Genomic DNA, 21,757 nt, shown 5'->3' on the forward strand with positions numbered 1-21,757 from the left:
TTATTGTGTAATCCCTGGCTTGAAGAAGTTGATGCCTGGTGGTGGCTGAAAGGAGCCAGTCGTCGAGATATGGAAACACCTGGAATCCTTGACGTCTCAGGTGAGCCGTGACCACTGCCATACATTTGGTGAACACTCTGGGGGCTGTAGTGAGACCAAAGGGCAGGGCTCTGAATTGGAAATGACTGGACCCCAGCCAAAAGCGGAGAAATCTTCTGGAGCGTCTGTGAATTTTTATGTGATAGTATGCGTCCTGAAGATCTATTGAGCACATCCAGTTGTCCTTCTCTAGGAAGGGCAAAATTGACTGAAGTGTGACCATTCGAAATCTTGTCTTTCTCACAGACTTGTTGAGTCTGCTGAGATCCAATATTGGTCTCCAGTCTCCCGTCTTTTTGGGGACCAAAAAGAATCTTGAGTAGATTCCGGGCTCTGAATGGTCTGCTGTAACTGGCTGAATGGCTCTTTTTTGTAGAAGTTTTAATACTTCTAACTCTGCAACTTCCCTTAGACCGGGTGGTACATCTGGAAGGGAATTTGAGTGAGAGAAGGGACTTTCCTCGAAAGGAATTTTGTAACCCTCGGATATGATCGACTGTACCCATCTGTCTTGAGTGAGGGAACGCCAGGCTTCTGGGTACAGCGATAGTCTTCCCCCGACTGCCTCCAAGGATGGACAGTCGGGCAATATCTCAGGGATGCTGAAAGGGCTTGTCAGAGAGGCTCTCTGCTTCCCTGGTTCTGTGGACCCCCTCTGCCTCTAGAGCGGCATCTGTTATTATTACCCCCTCTGCCTCTAGGGGTAAACTAACCACGTGTATCCGGCATGACTCCTTGGGATTTGCGTAACCACATCTTTCACATTTCTGTCCTTTAGGGTAAGGTCTAGAAGGGGTGGAAAAAGGACCCCTATGGCAGAAAGAGTCTTGCCATCCTGTTCACACCTGGTCAATGTATCCTTCACTTGAGGGCCAAACAAAGCTGACCCATCAAAGGGAGAATTTCTGAAGGACACCTTAAAGGGATCTGCAAAATTACAGAGCCGCATCCAGGCTTGGCGTCTAAGAGCCACACCTGTACCTGCGGCTCTACTCGCTCCATCTGCTGCATATGATACCAGTCGCATGGAGGAGTTAGCAATAGAATTAAGGATTCCTAGCTGTGAAGCAATTTTTTCTTGAGCCCCTGCAGCTGTGGGATCCTGTACTACTTCACCTAGTTCCTTAAGGATGTCCCTTTGGAGTCTGGTGAAGTGACATAAGTAGTTCAGCGAGCGCATAGCAAAGGTCCCTGAAGAGAACATCCGCTTACCATACCTATCCATGGTCCTAGAATCCTTATTAGGGGGATGGACAGGTACAGAAGGATCTGCAAGTTCCTTCTTAGTGGCAGCCGCCACCACCATGGCATCAGCAGGGACACCTTTCGTAAGGAATTGCTTTTCCGAAGGGGCAGTAATAAATTTAGATGGCCTCCTAGGAACTGGCTCTACAGAGTCAGGAGCAGCCCAAGCCTTTCGAGCAATAACCTCCATAAGGGGGTCGAAAGGCGGAGACACCCAGGAGGTGGAGGGCCGAGATCCAAACGCCTCTAGGTATACCGACTCATCCTCAGAGGAATTTGTGGAGGGCCAGTTTCCCCTCTGTTTTAGGAGTTCTAGGATGTCTGAAAAGGAGACATCCTCAGAGGGGGATCTTGGGGATCCCTCCGACTCATCTAAGTCGGTATCTGAAGTGATAGACTCAGGGGAGTCTAGGTGTTTCCTCTTACAAATCCTCTTGCGAGGATCTCCTGACTGATCAGGAGAATCCTCGGAAGAGGGGGTTATTCCCAGTGGGGAAACCTGAGGCGGAGGATCTCTGGGTCCGGGAGCAAGAGAGATGGCAGAGATATCGACAGGCACCGTAGAGGGAGGAGCTAAGGGAATAGACTGCTGGCTGTGTCCAGTGGCCAGCACACTCTTCATCACCTCAAGGCCCCTCCCAGGGAGGTCCGAGAGAACCCGTTCGAAGAAACCGGAACTCCAGGGCCCACCGAAGGGAAGGCTCGAGGCAGATGTCGGAGCCGAGCTCACCAGGCCGAGGCTCCAAGGGAAGAGTGGGGTCGGACAAGGGTCCGATGCCACTCACCCCTCGGAGGAGACCAGGAAGCCCGACCACGAATCCCTCTAAGGAAGGTCTCAAGAGGAGATAAGAGTAGATGCTGAGGGTGCAGAAGGGGGGGGTATCCGCCCTTCAGCCATAGCAGAAACTATCCCCGAAGACTCCAGCTCCAAACTCTGAGGTAGAGTTGAAGGAGGAACTACAAGAGGGTGTGGACTAATAGTCGTCTGTTGAGACGGACTATGTAGCATCTGGGCCAGTGCCTGTGATTTCAATAATCTACTGACCACCCTCTCTAAATCATGGTCAGAAAGCCTGGATGACCTAGATGATCGGCTCCGATGGCTCCGTTCCGAGAGGAGAGGTGAGGCCGGAGCCGAGAGTATTGGTTCCAAGGAAGGGGACCTGGACCTCTTCCTCGAAGGAACCATCGGAGCCGACGAAACCATAGATGCAGTCGGAGCCGAGGACTTTTCGGCACCGACAGAAAGTCTCGATGCATCGGCTCTGGCCGGAGCCGATACAGACATAAAAGTAACGGTGTCGGTGCCGGTCGGCGCCGACACCGAAGCCTGAGCCACATGGTGGTCGGAGCCAGTCGGAGCAGACACCGATGTGACTGAAACAGTATCGGCACCGATAGCCATCGGTGCCGAAGGTTTTTGCAAACCAGGATCGGCTCCCGCCGGAGCCGATCTCGACTCAGAAGGAGTCGGAACCGAGGCCGCAGGCTTGGACACAGAAGCCTGGGCCTTGGAAGACTTTGAAGTCTTGCTCGGAGCCGACTTAGCCGGAGAGCCCTCCGGTTTAAGAAGACCCCTTAAAATCAATTTATTCCTCCTCTCCTGCAGGACTCTCTGGCTAAAGGAATGACAAATCGCACAGGAGTCCTGCAGGTGGAGAGGTCCCAGGCAATATAAACAAGAAGTGTGACCGTCTGTCAGAGACATCTTCTGACAGCACGAGTCACACTTCTTAAAGCCTGAGACCCTTTCTTTGGACATAGTTGTACCAAAAACACACACAACACAGTCCCAATAAGATAACAAAATTTATCTACAAAATAGAGAAACTAACCTCTCACACACACACACACACACACCCTGACAGGGGGGGTGGGAGGAGAGAAGGCCTGACTAAAAAAATTAAGGAGGAAGGGTAATTTTAGTCAAAAAAGGGCTTAATATAAACTAAAAACGTTAGATATAAAGTTTAAAGTGAAAAGGGGCTAAAGACAGTTTAATATAAAACACTTACCAGGATCTGGTAAAAGGAGGACCTCATCAGCGAAGCGGCAAACGAGATCTGGGTACTTACCGCCTTGCATCATGGGATATGGGGCTGCCTCGAGCTGGTAAAAGTGACTCTCGAGCTTAGCAAAGTGCCGAGTCGGAGCCGAGGATCGGCTCCGAACCCATCAAACAAGAATGAAGGTGAGATTGACAACTTAACATGTGATTTTTTTAAGAATTTCCTTTCCTGGTGGAAGTATAAGGGCTTGTGCTATATATAATATTTTAGGTAACAAAAACATTTTTATCAGTTGTAACCTATCATCAAATGTTATAAACAAATTATTCCATTTGCTTATTAATGTCTTGATTAAGTCTATGGCTTTAGCATAGCTAAGCTGTAAGGTTTCCTCTATATTCTTGCCTAGGACTATTCCTAAATAGGCTAGAGTTGAAACTTGGTTTCCAATAATATGATCAACTGGAACCTGTATGTTCTTTTTTTATTTAATAATAAATATTTTGATTTGGATTTGTTGAAGGAGAGTCCTGAGATTTTTTGGAAATTTGTTGTTACTATATCCACTTCACCTAACACTTCCTTAAAGTTGGGTAAGGTAAGTAAGACATCATCAGCAAACATCATTATTTTAGAAATATATTGGTCATATATATATTTATACCTCTTATATTTGGGTTATTACATATTAAAGTAACAAGTATTTCTATGGCCAGAGCAAATGGGATAGGGGACATGGGACATCCTTGTCTAGTACCTGTAGTGATTTGGGTTGCTTTGGAAGTAAAAGGACCTAATTTGACATATGTTAGATTATTTTCATAGATTTTCTGTATCATTGTTATAAAAAAGTGGGGAATAAAATAACTGTAAAACTTTAAATAAATAACCCCAATTTAAGGAGTCAAAGGCCTTTTTGAATATCTAGACCTATTATCAATGCTTCATGGTTTTCTCTATTGAGGTAATCTATCAGAGTTAATACTCTTTTAATATTATCCTGTGTATGTCTGTTATGTATGAAACCAGTTTGGTCTTCATTAATTATTTTAGATATGGGTATTTTCAATCTATTGACTATAACTGACATAAATAGTTTATAATCATTATTCAACAAAAAAACTGGTCTATATGAGTTGCAATGATTAGGGTCCTTATTTTCTTTTAATATAGGGGAAATTAGAGAATATCTCCAAGAAGGAGGAATATTTGCTAATGTTTGAACTTCAAGAAAGGTTGTATGCAGGAGAGAGATTATAGAAGAAGGGAATAATCTATAAATTTCAATAATTAAGTCATCTATTCCAGCTGCTTTATTAAACATACTTCCTTTAATCCTATCTATAATTTCCTTTTGAGAAATAGGTCTTTGTAGATCTAACATAAGTTCCACGGGAATTCTTGTTATGTTGGGAACTATATTCTCTAACTTCTAACATTCATTTGTACTTATTTTATCTTTATGATGCTCTGCATAATGATAATTAAAAGCCTCCAGAATGTCCCCTATGTCTGAGACTTATTTCCTTTTCCCTTCATGAAAGATACTATCAATGTTATTAATTTTTGATTGTATCTTAACTTTCATAGATAGGTTATGAAGATGCTTAGGAGAGGTAGCATAAGAATTTAATTTCAGTTTTTCCATAGCTAAATTAGTTTTATGGGATAATATTTCATTGTATTTCTAATTTGCTTCTTCTGTTTTCTTCTTATTATCTTTAGCAGTTAAGTTTTTATTAGATTTAAGAGTTAATATTTGATTTTGGAGTTACTGTAACTCTGAGTCCCATTCTTTACTTTTATTTTTGTACCAGCTAATGGTTTTACCATATAGATAGGCCTTAAGAGAATCCCAAACCATAATTGTGTTGCTTCAGGTTTATAATTAATCTCTAAGAAAAGCTGACGTTCAGAAGTTATCCAAGATTTAAAGTCTTTAATTTTTGTGATATATGAAGGAATCCTTGAAGTAATAACTATTTGATTGAATTCCAAGTGTATTGTTAACAAGAGGGAATTATGATCTGAAAAGGGACAAGGCTGTATTGAAAAATTCAAGATTTTAGAATAAAGATCTTGTGAGATATACACTTTATCTATTCTAGTTTGGGTACCATGTTTATAGTCCTGGTGTGAGCATAGTAAAAGATTTGGTCCCAAAGCATTAAAGGTATATTTTAATTTAAAAATTTCTGTCCATTTTTTAACTGTTTGGCTGAGGACAATAGTCTAGGAGATTTCCTATTGGTAGTTTCAATATTTGTGATACAACTGAAATCACCTCCTAGTATAATATTACCTTTAGAAGTAGTTTTAATAAAGTCTATGTGTTTCTTAGCTAGTCCTACCCCCATACCCGGGAACCAGCATACATTAACCAGGGTTCAAATTCTATTATTAAACTTAAGTATAAGTAAGGCCATGAGTCCATCATTATCTACATGTTTGTAAATGATTTGGGGATATAAGAAAGTATTTTTCCATAAAATTGTTACTCCTCTGGTCTTATTTTTATAAGAAGATTGAGCAAGTATTGTGTATTCCTTAGGGTCCCACATAAATATGTCATTTATCTTAAAGTGTGTCTCTTGGAGAAAAACTACTTGAGCCTTGTTTAGTTTAAGATACCTTAGTAGATTGGCTCTCTTATATGGGTTGTTTAAGCCATTAGTATTTAAAGATATCAAAGTTAAATCCATATCAGAATTCTTTAAAGATAAATAATAAAGGAACTTGTATTAATAGAATCCTGTATACATAATACTCTTCCTGAATAGACAATAGAATATTAATTGTTGTATTTCTATTTAGCTCAATCCAAATAACTTTCCCCATTAAAGATAAAAGTAAAACAATTGTGTCAGGCATTTCAAAATGAGAAAAACAGTTAAATAACAAAAAATTAGCATAGTTCACTCTGATATAAACTTTAATACACCCTTATACACGGAATGAGATACATTCCTAGTCTAGCAAACAAAACTAAATCTGCTAGACTACCTATTCCAACCATCAACCTTTGTTGGTTCGAGTCCATGAAAACAAAGTAAAAAATGGAGAATATATTATAAATTAAGAGAAAAATAGTAGTGATAAACAAATAATCAGATATTAATTCCAGTTAGGTTTTAGAGATGAGTTAGATACACTATTATCAGAAACATTAAAAATTTATACAGTAATTATTCACTAAAGAAGCAAGAGACATATTAGGATATATATAATCTGAATTTAGTGCTTAATAGACTAAGGAAACATTAGCTTTATTAACAATCTAAATGATTACCCAAAATAGTTTTTTGTCTGATTAACCCCTGTTTTGATTTCTCTAACAATATATGACATACCCTATTAGCCTTAATTCTAACCCTGGGTCTACACATTTAAACCTTTCAAGCATTTCTTAAACCAGCAAGCTTTGGCTGATTTTGTCAGATTATCAGCATACACACGAATCAACGAATACTGAGTCTCAACTTACCTCACCATTTTAAACAGTGACAAGGACAGATGGATCACCTATTTCCATAGCAATCATGCTATACCCATGTCTGCTGGGAGATCATCTGTGGAAGAGTCACCTCAGAGGGTGGAGCTGGACCATCTCCACATGGATACATCCAAATCAGTTTTTTTAAAATCATATATGACCATCATTTTATTCAAGAAAAAACATCCACACTAATCATATAGTTTATCATAAAAAACTTTAAAAGGTCCAGGTTTGTTCCATATACTTTGATTTTTTCAGGTAATCAGAATTTCATAATTCACATTAAATACAATCTTGCTTCACAGTTGCATATATTTAGTCCACCATTCTTCTGCCATAACAACTGTGATTTTAAAGAAAAATGATCATATACATTGTGATAATGATTTGACTTTAAAGTGCATTGTCATCTGGACTCTATGAATGAAACATTGCTTACATCTCTCACTATTACACCTTGCTTAATTGTTTTAAGTACAAAAAATATATAAACTCACTCTCTAGCTTATGCATGGCATGCTTCAGCATGGAATTTGTAAACTCATAAGCGGTGATTGAGTAAATATGCTCATATGTTCTCTAGTTATGGTATATATTCCTACTATACTTACAATGGCAAACCATCAGTCAGGAAGGTCTATACGTTCTTCCCGATTGAGAAAACTGTACGTTGCAAAAGCTCAAGGGAATAAGGCAAAAAAGCCCTTTCTTCCCCTCCTCCTCCCAACTTTTTTAATTCACCTGGCCAATTGTTTGCAAAGAAATATAGCATATATCTACAATGTCAGTAATTCAAAAAAAAAAGAAAAGTATCTTGGTTGCTGACAAAGGAAGAAATGAGCAGTCAAGAAACGTTTCATCTTCCTGGAAGGAGATGCACAACCATGTGAGTACCTCCCTCCAACAGAGGCTGGAGGTGCAGTCATCTCCAGCAATGATGTAATATGACAGGTGCATTTAGGTTCATAGGTTCATAGGTTCATACTAGGCTATCTGCCCTAGGGCATTTATAAGCCTAGCCAGAGTGTGTGTGGCTTTCACCACCCCTTAGGATGAGAATACTATACCCATTAGTTTGCTGTGCCTCTGTCCAGCAGTGACACAGAGATGATTCCCGGGGTAAACCTACGATCTCCCATCCACTCGTCAAGATTTCTCTTGAACAGAGTCAGTGAGGGGCTCTGCCTCACATGGACTGGGATTCTGTTCCATAGTGTAGGGAGTCTCTGGGTGATGAATCTGTCCCTCCAGCATGTCCTATTTATATCCGTGTTGAGGTTTAAGTCTCTTGCTCTCGTGGCTCTGGTGGATTTGGATTTTTTGAGGTGGAGCATGTCCATTAATTCCGGGTTGGACATGGCCTTGTATGTCAGGCACAGATCACCTCTGAGCAGACGGTATGCGACTGAATAGAGTTGGAGTTTCTTCAGTCGGGCATCGTATGACATATGTTTGAGCCCCTTTATCCTTTTGGTGAGGAAATTTTGGGGTCTTTCCAACTGCTGCAGGTGTCGGGTAAGGTACATTCAGAATGGGGCGTTGTACTCAATCATTGGTCTGATAAGTGAAGAGTACAGGGGTACAATGACCTCTCCTGATCTGGATGTGAATCCCTTCACGATTAGGTGGGCAATGTAGAAGGTCTTCCTAACCACTTTGGCAATGTGAGTGTCAAAAGAGAGGTTACCGTCAACTTGGGTCCCCAGGTCCCTGATAACTTATTCCATGTTTAATGGATTACCACCTATGTGGTAATTAGGGGTTACCTTGTTTTTCCCAAAGGGTATGACTATACATTTTTTGGCATTTAGCTTAAGGCCATGGCTCTGGCACCAGTTATCCATTTCTATGAGACCTCTCTGGAGGATGTCTGTGTCTGATGGAGTGTCAATTATGGTGCCCAGTTTGCAGTCATCTGCAAATTTTGTCAGCCACAATCCCCCTATGTTTGCCTGCACTTCAGAAAAATAAATGCCGAACAAGAGGGAGCCCAGGACTGAGCCCTGTGGGACACCGCTCGTGACCGGCTTAGAGTCTGACATGGCACCAGCAACTCTAACCCTGTGTGTTCTGTCCTTGAGCGGTTTGCAACCCATCTTGTGACATATGGGTTTACATCTAAGCTGGTGAGCTTTTCTATGATGCCCGAGTGGGGTATTGTGTCGAACGCTTTTGCTAGGTCAAGGTAGGCTGTGTGAACTGCCTTACCCTCATCAATGGCCTTAGTGACTGTTTGAAAAAGTCGACCAAGTTCAAGAGGCAGGATCTGCCCTTGACAAAGCCAAATTGGGTAGGATCCAGTGTCTGTAGGTCCCCAATGTCTTTATTTATGAGTTCCATTATGATCCTCTCCATAGCTTTGCAGACAAGGCTCGTCAAGCTTATGGGGCGGTAATTTCCAGGGTCCGTAGAAGCACCGCCTTTGTGGAGTGGGACCACAGTTGCCGTCGCCATTCTTTGGGTGCGTATCCTGTAGTAAGGCTAAGATTAAACAGCAGCCTTATGTGTGGGTTTAGTTCCTCATTGAGTTCATGTAGCACACAGCCGGGGACACCGTCCGGTCCCATTGATGCTGTGTTTTTTGCTTTAGAGAGAGCAGCTCTCACCTGGGCATCTGAGATGTTTGGGAGGCTAGACTCTGTTGGGATAGATATTTCTCCTTTTGGGATTTGCACTGAACCTGTCTGCCAGTATGTTGGCAATGTCTGTGGGTTCAGTGATTTTTTTATCATTTTGGACTAATTCTGAGCATATCTGGGAGTTTCCACCCAGGTTTCTAACATAGCTAAAGAAGGCCTTATAATTGTCTTTTGTGTCATTAGCGATTTTTCTCTCAAAGTTGGCCTTGGATGATTTTATGAGTGATCATAGTTTTTTGCTAGTATTGATCAGAGATGCCTTCCATTTTAGGGATTTTGCTGTCATGTAGTAGCTTTCTCCTCTTGTTGTAGAGTTTGTTTATGGCTGGGGTCCACCAGACCGGGCGCCTGCCTTTGGTGGAAAGGGTCTTGATTTTATTAGGGATTGCTTGATCCATACATTCCTGGAGGTGCTCGTAGAAGGCATTTGTAAGGGTTTCAGCAGCGTGGGTTGTGGTTTCCACTGGCTCGGGGGCCTTGAAGGATACCACTCCAGTCTTAAGAAGTGTGAAGTTTGCTTTTGAGAAGTTCTTCACAGTGGTCTTTTTTGCTGGGGGTGGGGCGGGATGTGGATCTCCAATGAGATTAATTTATGGTCTGATCTCACCAATGAGGATATACTTCCAGTGTGGAGCATTTTGTCCCCATGTTTGTGATGATCAGGTCTAGTATATTTTCTCCTCTTGTGGGAATGGTGACTAGTTGTTCCATAGCATTTGAGTTTATGAACTCCAGGAACCTTTGGGCTAGGGTGTTGGGGCTTGAGTAATGTTCCCAGTCTATGTTTGGGTAGTTGAAGTCACCCAATATGATGGTGTTTGGAGAGACATTCATACTCTCCAGTGTCTTCAGGAAGGCTGTGTGGGTTTCCTGAGTTTGAGAAGGTGGTCTGTAGCATGCTACAAACTGTAGGGCAGTTTACCTATGGTTAATTGCACCTGGATGGTCTCCGATGCTTCGTGCGTTGCCACTAACCTGGAGGTGTAAGTATCCTTTATGAATATAGATACTCCCCCTCCTTTTGTGGTTCGGTCTGGATTTTGGGGCCGGAACGCATGATATGAGGTATAACCTGATAGTGCTGGGGTACTCTCAGGAGCCTTGAACCAGGTTTCAGTCACAGCACAGACATCGATGTTCTCCATACTGAGGAGGGCTTGAGGCGTGCATCATGAGGTTTAGACTTCTGGCATTGAGCAGTATTACCCTTAGTTTTTCTCCATTTTTGTTTTCTAGGGCGGTAGGTTTATCATTTGAGCCTTGCCTAAAAAAGGCACTATGTTCGTGGCAAGAGCCTTTGCCAATATCCGGAAGCCCAGGGTGACAGGTGCAAGCCATCCCTTGCGGCAGCGTGGCTTGTCAAGCATGTCATCCCAGGCAGACAGACATTGGATCCCATTAGAATGACACCAGTAATTAAGCCAATTATTAAAGCTGATCATTTTGTCTCTGTATTGTGGCATCATTCTTGGTGAGGGTAGGATACTGCTCAGGGTCAGGGTCATACCGGCCTGGGCTACATAATCTGAGAGCTCCTCTATGTCTCTTTTCATGTAGTCCAGGAAGGTACGTCTCAGGTTGTTCACACCGGCATGGACAATGACTGAGTCATACTTGTACTTGCTGTGGAGTGACCTGAGTGCTTGTGTTATGTGGAGGATTCTAGCGCCTGACAGGCAGCTTACTGTGATCTTTTCCTTGTTCAGTCTGGTGAGTGGGACGTCACTGTGTCTGACTATGGAGTCACCTATAACAAGTGTGTCTGGCATTGTGTTTGGCCTTAAGGGCTGTGACTGTTTAGCACACTGACTTTGAGAACTATGTCTTGCATGTCTTATGTCTTGAGGTGACAGTTGCTTGGGTGTCTGCTTTGGAGGCCTCTGTAGTTTTGGTAGATTTTTGATCAGTGCCTCTGAGTATGTCTTTGTGGGTTTATGTGTTTGTTTTGCAGTTGTGATAGTTCTATGTGAAATTGGGTTTGTGGTGTGTGTGGTTTCCTTCTCCTCCTGTCTGGTCTTGCCAGTCCTGAGTTGAGAGAGCTCAGCCTCCAGTTTGGCTATATAGTTGCATCTCTCACATGTATTTGTGTTTTGTGGGAGAAGGAGTGGGTTGTCTGTGTACATGAGGCAATTGTAACATTGCCTCAAGATGCCCAGATTCACCAGCTGAACAGGAGAGGACGCTAGCAACTGACCCTTCGACATGCTAGAAAAAGTGAAAATGTTTGCTGTGTAACTGAGTCAGAAGGGACCTATAGGGAAATGGGTACTCAAGGGGATTCTAGGCTAATGTAGTACTTTGTTTAGTATATAAGTACTTTACCTATATAAAAATGCTTTAGGAGCAAGTGCTGTTTGGATAGGCTAGGGTAATATGCTCACTGTGAATATCTCTCAACTGTCCAGATTTTTGCAGAATGTTCAAATTTTTTCCCTCATATTTTTGGCTTGTTCCACATAAAAGTGATGTTTTTTTTGGCAAATCATGAGGATTGAAGTCACTAAATAATGAAAGGCATTTTACTTTCAGATTTCATATCTTATGGAAAATGCATGCTAATGCAATACTTGTAATTCTAGCAACTTTCTAAGCTTACAAGAGCAATAATTAAAATGTGTTCCTGATTCTGGGCCTGTGCTCCTCCCTGCCCCATAACTTTTGGCTTTGTCCAGAATGCTTGCATTAAGAAGTTGGGATGTATGTCACTGTGATAGCCACTGAGTACCAACAACCAAAGGTAAACTACTGCTATCTGAGGCCCCGACATTAATCCTTTCCCTTACAGTTTGACTTCTATATGCCAGGTAATGGGGTAGCTTATTTATTTCTATTTACTTACTAGAGTAAAGAACTGGTCAAGATAATCATTTGCAGGCTCAACCTGGGTAGCAGAATACAAAACGAAGTATACAGTAAATGTAACAAGAAGAAACATAGTACATACTAATACACAGGATATGGTTATAGGGATATTAAGCAAGCTACAAAAACATATTCAATATAACACAGATTGCTTGTAACATAATGACAATACAATAAAGAAGTCAACAAGTGAGGTAAAGTAAAAGAAATCCAGTACAAAAATGAAAAACAGTTATATATTCAGCTTAGTTTGGACTACAGGTGGTGAATTTAGTGTGAGAGAAGAATGGAGATTTTGCAAGGAGGTGACATTTAGATGATATGGCCAGAGGTGTTAAATTTACATTTGCGTTGGTGAAATGTGAAGATTTCAAATTTTGAACTAGATACTAAATAACTGAAGAGTTCCTTAAGGTATGATGAAACAGAGTACCAGAGTTTGGTGGCTAGAAACTATAATTAGTGGAGCAAAGTTTTGTTGCTGGGGTTTAACGTATTGGTCCTGAGGGGTGATATCAGAGGAGAGGCGCTGTTGTTGGGAGCAAGTCTGGATTAAAGGGGAGTGAGACTATCCTATTTTATTTTTTAAATAGCAGAGAACTGAGTAGCAGGTCTGCTTTTCATTGAACGGGCAGCCAGTTAGCTTTCTTGAGGGATAGACAGTGCAGTTCCTCTCCTGGGGATAGGGTTATAAAGTGTCAGATTTTTCTGGCTATGGTATTTTTCTTAAATGCTACTGCTACTAGTGGTAGGGCATATTCAAGCTGGGGTAATAAGATACCGTTGCCTACAGCTGATCTGACAGGTAATGATAAGAAATGTGATATCTTCTGGACACCAAAAACAGGTAGCTGATTTTTTGCCATGTTTTAATGTGAGTATGAAAGTTTAGTGTTTGATCTAGCCAGATGCCAAGTTATCTGAAGGCGGATGTGGTTTCTTTGTTGTGATTATCATGATCTAATTTTGAGAGTGGGAGGACTTTTTGACAGTTTGCGGTGAGTCCAAAAAATTTGGGTTATAGTTTTCTTGGAGTTAAGCCAGTTGGCAAGAGATAGGAGATAATTTTGTATTAAGTTCTGCATGCCCTTGTGGTTGGGGCCACATACAAAGGAAGTGCAGGCTAGGGTATGTCACACGGAAGCTTATTAATAAAGACAGAGATGAGAATTGAACACTGACCCGCTGAAGTATGGGGAAAAGGATGAGAAAGATAGGCATAAAAAATGATAGCAATGAGAGTCCAGTAGAAGAAAAAGCAGTTTATTAAATTCTAAACATGTTATTTGTGTTGCAATAACGATATGCTCACATCATGTCCCTCCATACTACTTCTTCAGCAGTGAGTACACCTCCACTACTGTAAGTTTTTTCCTATTCTCCATATCACTCATTCCCCCACCCAAACTTTCCTCTACTATACGCATATCCATAACCATAAGTTCTTCCCTATACTTGGTTCACCTGTCCCTCATGCCACCTCTCCTGCAGTAAACAAATAGCCAGTATTGTTAGCTCTCCCTGTACTCCTTATCACGCATTCCCACCTCGAATATCTTCTGTAGTGTCACCCATTCCCACCTTGAATATCTTCTGTAGCGTATACTTTTATAATACCATCAGCATTTCCATACTCCAGATCTTCTAACCCAACCGCACCGTTTCTCTAATGTAAACATATTCTGTACTGTGAGTTTTCACTCATATTCCACATCACTCATACACCTCTCTTAGCCTCTAAGGTAGTGTACACATAAACAATACCATCATATTTTTCCTGTACTTCATATCAAAAGTTATTATCTCTACATGTATTCTCTGGTATATACCTTTCTAATACTGTTAGCATTTCCCTATGCTATGAGAATACTTGATCCCACCACATCTTTCCTATAATGTATACATACCCAATACCATGAGCGTTTTCCTATACTTAAGATTGCATGTTCTCCTCGTTCCTCCTCTCCTCTAGTGTATGCCTAGCCAATACTCACAATATTTCAAATCATCTGCCCCTGCAACACCTTTCTTCTCTAGTGCATGCATAGCCAATGCTGTTTGCCTTTTATTATGTTTTAGATTGCCTCATTCTCCTACCCGCATGTCTTGTACAGTATACGCATCCAGTACTGTGGGTGTTTCTCTGTATGCCATATTTATAGTCCTAGTTCTATTTTAGTGACACCCTGTTGTATAGTCCATATCAGTCTTAAGCACCTCCCAAGGTGCAAATCCAAAAGTATGTGGCCTTATTCTTGTATGCAGGGAAATTATTTTGAGCACAATGCTAGAGTCCATACATTCTAACAATGTAGACCCATATTTTTCTCTCTTAATTTTTTTTAGTGTAACTACCCATCATATTTTACCCCCCACAAAAAAATAAAATAAAATAAGAAAACTAATGTCACCTTTTACACCTAACATTCAACCCCAAATGGCACTTCTCACCACACACCTCCAACCTTTCAGTTTCACGCTATAGCCGCTCCTCCGCCATGCGTACTCGCTGTTCCATTATTATGTTTGATTGTGTGATAAACATGTTGAGCAATACATGAGAAGAACCAGCTATCCATCTCTCAGGGCACAACCCCTCACCATCTGCTTCTGTAGCACCCAGCTTAGCAATGACCCCCTTAATCAGTTTCTCAGATATTTCAACTGTTCTGGTTTCTGGACAATTTCCTGTAACACAGTTTCAAAATTCATGTTGACTCTAACAAGAATACCTGACCCAGCAGCTTGTTTTTATTAAAATTCTGACAATGGAAACTGAGGCAAAGAAAAAACTATCTAAAGAATAGGTATGACCCCCAAAGGCAGTAGTCTGAAAAAATAATTACAAACAGGTCTGAAAAATCTAGTTTATCTTTGACATCAAATTTGAGTCATCTGGCAGCCCATTTGTCGCACAACCCAGTTAGCAGGATAATCATGTTTTGTGCAAAACTTGGTTAGAGATGATAAGGGAAGTCTCCAGTGTTACTGTTCATAATTCTCTGATACCTTGAAGCTACCTTGAGGATAGCTTTAAAGTCCATACTAATAAGTCCCCCCCCCCAAAAAAAAAAAAACTGCCAGAACATCTTCCTTCAAATAATCTTTTGTGACAGTTAGCATTAGGCATTTTGCACAGATGAATAGTTATTGATAAGTCATAAAAAATCTTGGCTACCTTTCGCAAGGAATATATTTAGGTATCGAATACCCTGCATCCATTTTGAATAGATACTGACTTCCTACAAAAAGTCACTTGAAGAAAAGTCTTAAATATTTATGTGTGAAGCATGACACTGGTTTTCATACTGTGATCTCACATAAGAAAATGTACATGAGCATGACCATTGATTGAGACAGTTCTTTTATTTTTAATTCCTACAAAAGTTATAATTATATAACAGAAACACGAAAGTCATGTCTCTGAGTATCATTTTGTCTTAACACACACTACTTAAATGAACAGCAGTGCAACTTCTAAAAATCAAAAGCACTTTTGTAGAAAACAAGACTTTTTTAAGAAAAAAATAATCTTCATAAAAATAATAGTTTTCTGTGGGCATAAAGCTACCCATCCCTCACTTGCAGGAGGAAGACCCTCTTGACTATCTATTTAATATGATTATCTCCAAGATCACTGTACCACAGCTAAAGGGACTTAGCTGTTGGCAATATACTTCAATTACGCGTGCATCCCATTTGTGGCGACCTTGCAGTGCACTGCATTTATTGAACTGCATTGCACTCAGTAGTAATTTTGTTAGTCAGCCTGCAATAATATCAGGTTCTTGTATCCTACACTTTAAGAAAACAATGACTTAGAGGAATCCCACTGTGACAGCTTCAAGTATTAGAAATTACAGATGGGTGCATACCTATCAACTGTGCAGCTTTTAGCAGAATATTCAGATTTTTGCCTGATATGTTTGGTCTGTTTCTCATACAATTTGTGGTTTTGAGTATCGAAGTCACTAAATAATGAATTTCAGCCTTTATAACTTTTAGAAAATGGAGGCCAATACAAACCCTGTTAATTTATCAGCTTTCTAATTTTACAGCAGCAGTAAGACTTAATTTATTTATTTATTTAACATTTGTTTACCGGGAAAGTCCGACTTGGAATAAAGCCAGTTTTCAGTGGGAGCCTGGGGACAAACGCTCCAGATGCATGTCTTTGTAAGAAGTGCCCCGATACTTGCCCTTAATCAGCCATTATTTTTGTCTTTATCTAGGAATGTTGCAATAAGAGGTTGGGAGGTATGAATGGTTGTTACGTTTTTCTAAGGCTGTGATCATATATTCTGTTTATTTGGTTTTGGACAGGATACAAGTAAACCTACTTTGTCCAGAATTTTTGTACTAAGAGGTTGAAAGGTATGAATAAGTGTAAACTTTAAGGCTGTGATCATATATTCTCTTTAACTGTTTCTGGACAGGATACAGGTAAGTTTGTTGTATAAATATTGTGAGAACTGGTGTTTACAGTTATTTAATAATTTAAAAAATAAAGCAGAGTTGACTGTATATGAATGTGTGCTTTAGGAGAGGCATCTGGACATGTCCAGCATAGTTCAGATAGGTTTTCTGTTTGGGGATGGCATTGTTGATATAATGATACTCTATTTTGTGTTTATAGACTACTTAGCCTTTTAAGAAAAGCCCTTAAGTAAATGAACTTCCTTAGGTTAAGCTGAGCAGTAGGACCCTTGAAGTACTGACTAGTGCAGTAAGTCTGGGAATAGTTGTCGCAGCAGAAATGGCCAGTGTGGTAAGTCTGGGAGTGGTCATAGCAGCAGCAGCAGTGACGAGTGTGGTAAACCTGGGAGTGGGTGTGGTAGCAGCAGTGACCAGTGTGGTAAGTCTGGGAGTGGATATAGCAGCAGCAATGGCCAGTGTGGTAAGTCTGAGAGTGATTGTGGCAGCAGCACTGGCCAGTGTGGTAAGTCTCAGAGGGGTTGTGGCAACAGCAATGGCCAGTGTGGTAAATCTCGGAGGGGTTGTGGCAACAGCAGCGGTCAGTGTGGTAAGCCTGGGAGTGGTTGTGGTAGCAGCAATGGCCAGTGTGGTAAGCCTGGGAGTAGTTGTGGCAGCAGTAGTGGCCAGTGTGGTAAGTCTGAGAGGAGGTGTAACAACAGTATATACAGGAAATCAAGCCTGCTTCAAATGCTGGCAACGTGGCAGCATAACTGGCTAAGTAAGTTCACCCCTTGGCCAAGTTCAATCTCTCTCTCTGTGAGAGCTTCAAAGTGTGTAAACTGAGGAGCTGGGAATATTCTCCTACTTCAGTGTGTGGCACTGCACAGATGGTGCACACGCTCCCAGACAAGGAAGCTTTGGAGAAATATTGGGGAATTCCATAAGGAAGGAAGGATAGGTCAAATGCCAACCCACTGAGGAGTGTCCGCTATATCAGATCAATTTCATACTATGTCAGCGCTGCTATAATTTCGTACAAAGGCAGACATGAATATAACCTTAGCAATAAATAAATGAGCATCATGTTAATAAGTGGCAAAATGCGAGGTTAAAAACACTAACCACAAAGTCGTGCTTTTTCTTTCTTTGTTAGCTGGATGCTGAAGATGCAGTACCAACATTTGATGAAGTCGAAGGCCAAGACATCTATGATGAAGCACCACTATCTTCCTAAAAATGAAGTGCTTAGCCTTTTCTAAAACAACTGTACATAAGATAGATTTTTTTTAAATACATTGCCTTTCTGTAAGCTCAGAACAATTTAAAACTGCAATGCAACATACTTTCTAAACCTTTATGAGATCAGCATCCTAATGAGTGGGATTTGAAGAAAAAGAGGTGAAGGGAGAGCAATTAGATTTAATATGGAAGCTTGTTATGTTAGCTGTGTTACCTATATGGGTGTTGGATGGTCTTAGAGGTTTAATAAATGTCTTGAAATAGCATGAAGTAAATGCAAACAATCCAAAGTGGAAATATCTGATGGGGCACAGCAGACGGCAAGGCAATCCCACATAACTGCATTCAGGTTTGCTGAGTACAAAAGTACAGATTTCTTCTTATTATGAACGCCTGATACATATGACAATATATTTGTAATTCCAGGTAAAAACATGGATATAAGTATAGTGACAATTTATGTAATTACTAAGCAGACTGAATGCAGTAGCAGCCAAGTAACAGCTGTATGATGCAACCAAGCAGGGGGGAATAAATACAGGGAACAATAACAGCATAAGAAGAAGGAAACAAAAACTTCAAAAATGTAGCAACTGCTGAAAATGCATGACAACTACAATTTGGTGCAAGTTTGCCTTAACCTCTTAGGAGGCTATCCAAACTCTCATTCTGTTTCTGATAGTGTCTACATCATCAAACCTTCTGTATTCAGATAACTAACATATTATTTAATATTTTAGCTCATGTAAGTTCCTGCAAACATTTTTGATTAGTTTCCACATCTCTATTACAATTCCTTTAAACTGTACAGTGTTCTAAGGAATGACACTTACATTTTCCTCTTAAAATAGAAAAAAATGCTCTCATTCATACGCAAAGATCTAATTTCAAAGCATAATTGTAAAATGATGAGTATTCTGTGTGTTACTTGTTTATTACACAATTGCAGTGTTGTGCGAAGCACAACTCAGGCCCAATGGACATGCTACAGCATTGATAATCAACCTTGTTTGAAAATGTTATTGTCAATTATCTTACCTGAACATTCCCCTTTTTTCATCTTATAATAAGCTGTAAGGCAATGAAGCCAAACCATACACAACATCACCTAACAAGGAGTCTGTGAAAAGGCTAACACTACAGTTTCCAGTGTCATAAGACTGTATGGGAGGGAACCATAAAGAAATTAGCCCTTACACATGCTATGTTGCGTTATTTATTACTTCATCTCAGAAGCTCATCCTCATCCCAGTTGTGAAAAAGTGCTTCCTGGGGTCTTCAAGGGTAAAACAATTAACAGGAAGCAAGGCATTACTCTTTCTAGTATTGTAAATCATTTCAAATCAGCAAATACCCAATACGCTATGCCATGCTGGAAATACTTCAGAGCAACAGGGTTGCCTTTTGCCATTTTCCTTTCAAAGTCTGGATTTTTAATTAGATTATTTATAAGCCTTTTCATTTGTTCTTATAGCTCTAAGTAATTTTTTAAGAATACTGCTTTACTCATCCAACTGCACATGTTTGGGGTGTAATGTAAGAGCACTTTCACACAACTAATGTGTAAAGGCACACTCCTAGACAGATCACTTTTGGTTCCATGTCTGTGTTAAACTTACAGGTGCCTCACCTTACTGAGGACAATGGAAATAGCCTTACACACTTAATTCTATCAGCTTTTACAGTTTTTAATTTGTATTTTATATGCAAGCTCTTTCATTTTCTATATGATCAACATGGTACCAAAATGAACTAATCAACTTTTCAGAAATCCTATGCTTTCGGTGTTCTAATCCTGTTTTCATGCTAATTTACATCCATGCCATTTTAAATTGTTATATTTTTATTTTTTTTTTACAGGTTTCATTAAGTGTGTATATTTATTACTCAAGCACTCAGAGGTAACAGAAAAGTATTTTTCCTGAATGCTCTTATGCTTGTATATATGTGTGTGTGTGTGTATGTTTGTATGGAGTGAGAGAAAGACACGTTTGAAGAACAGACTGCCAATTTTGCCTCTCCCACTAGGGATAACTGTGTTAAAGGACAATGCAAAGTTGAATATTAGTGATCACCAAACATCTGCTATAAGTCCACTTGTAATGTCAGTAGATACGTTAGGGGAGTCAGCATATTTTAGGTAAACAGAAAAATTCTTTCTACCTTTTTTCTCCATGAGTGAAGAGGCTTGATTTCTGTTTTTACATGACCTAAGTTCTTCATTTCATCAAATTCACTTTTGCAACCAAGCTGATTACCTAAACGGAATCATTTCACAATCAGGCACTTCGAAACAGGTCTTCACTGACTTATATCTAAAGGTCTGCAAATCATCAAACATCAATGACTACTTCATTTCAGATGTAACAGCCAGAATAATTCTGCTATATAAACACCACCACCACAAACAGCAGGGATTGTCACCTGTCTTTGAAAAAGGATAATGAATTTCACTGAAATGTGTGTGTACCTCGATAAAAGGGGAGTGACATCGTAAAGACTTTGGTTCAGTTCATGCTCTGTAAGATTAAACTTCCTTTAATATACCCTGCAGACTTGAGCTGCAGTCTATATGCCTGTGTTTGGAAATTTATTGTATACAGAGTATTGTTCAGTACAGACTTCAGAAATGTCCATTAGTGTGTGTGTGTGTGTGTGTGTGTGTGTGTGTGTGTGTGTGTGTGTGTGTGTGTGTGTGTGTGTGTGTGTGTGTGATACAGATGTGTAGAAGTAACAGATTAGTACCTTAGTCAACAAACATGAATCCCCCAAAACAGAAACCAAATAAAAGCTAACCTACTACACAAATTTTCAGTGTAAAAAATGAACTTGTTGGGGAATTCATCTTACCATGAAGTAAATGCCTTTATTTATACACGTGTGAAATGTTGTCTAATAAAATGAAATAATGTAAATATTCTGAAATATGTTGCTTTTAATGTAAAATGAATAAAGGTTTAAATTTTTACTACATTAGTATATTGTGAGTTTGAGGTACTCAGACTGTGCTTTGATGTTTATTTGTTTGTTTGTTTGCATGCTTGTGCAATGTTATTAAAGTGAAAATGAGTGGAGGACTCTGATGTCAATTCTGAAATGGGTAACAGATGACATGTTATGTGAAAGCTATAAGAAAAACAGATGTGAAATGACTATGGAGCACATCATCATGGAACTCATTAACACGGACATTGGGAACCTCCAAACACTGGACCCTTCCTAGTTCAGCTTTGTTAAGGGCAGATCATGCCTCCTAAACCTGGTGGGCTTTTTTGAGACAGTTACCAAGGCTATAGATGAGGGAAAGGTGGTACACACAGCCTACCTAGACCTCGCTAAGGCCTTCGATACCATTCCCCATTATGGTATTATAGACAAGCTCACCAGCCTGAACATAAACCCCTACATCACAAGATGGGTTGCCAGCTGGCTCACGGACAGAACCAACATGATGAGAGTTGCGGGAGCTAGGTTTGACTCTAAACCGGTTACAAGTGGCATTCCCCAGGGCTCAGTCCTAGGACCCCTCCTGTTTGGCATATACTTCTCAGAGGTACAGTCAAGCACAGGAGGAATATGGCTGACCAAGTTCACAGACAACTGCAAACTAAGGGCTATAACTGACTCTCTGGCTGACACAAACATCCTCCAAAAGGAGACTGATACCTGGTGTCAAAATCATGGCCTCAATCTAAATGCCAAAAAATGCATAGTCATCCCCTTTGGAAAAGACAAAGTACCCACAAACTACC

At 40.4% G+C, this 21,757-nt stretch overlaps 1 protein-coding gene across 3 annotated transcripts in view; it reads left to right on the forward strand.

The window, feature by feature from the left end:
- SLC4A1 (solute carrier family 4 member 1 (Diego blood group)) overlaps window positions 1-20,973 on the forward strand; it is a 512,400-nt gene extending 491,427 nt beyond the window's left edge. For all 3 annotated transcript variants that reach the window (XM_044055258.1, XM_044055259.1, XM_044055260.1), the window contains one exon: window positions 17,920-20,973. In XM_044055258.1, coding sequence (XP_043911193.1) covers window positions 17,920-18,000 — 81 coding nt within the window. In that variant the 3' untranslated portion in view covers window positions 18,001-20,973. The remainder of the gene's footprint in view (window positions 1-17,919) is intronic.
- Window positions 20,974-21,757: the final 784 nt, after the last annotated feature.

This window comes from Protopterus annectens, chromosome 13.part0 (genome assembly GCF_019279795.1).
Source record: "Protopterus annectens isolate FY-2018-M chromosome 13.part0, PAN1.0, whole genome shotgun sequence".
Lineage (NCBI taxonomy): Eukaryota > Metazoa > Chordata > Ceratodontiformes > Protopteridae > Protopterus > Protopterus annectens.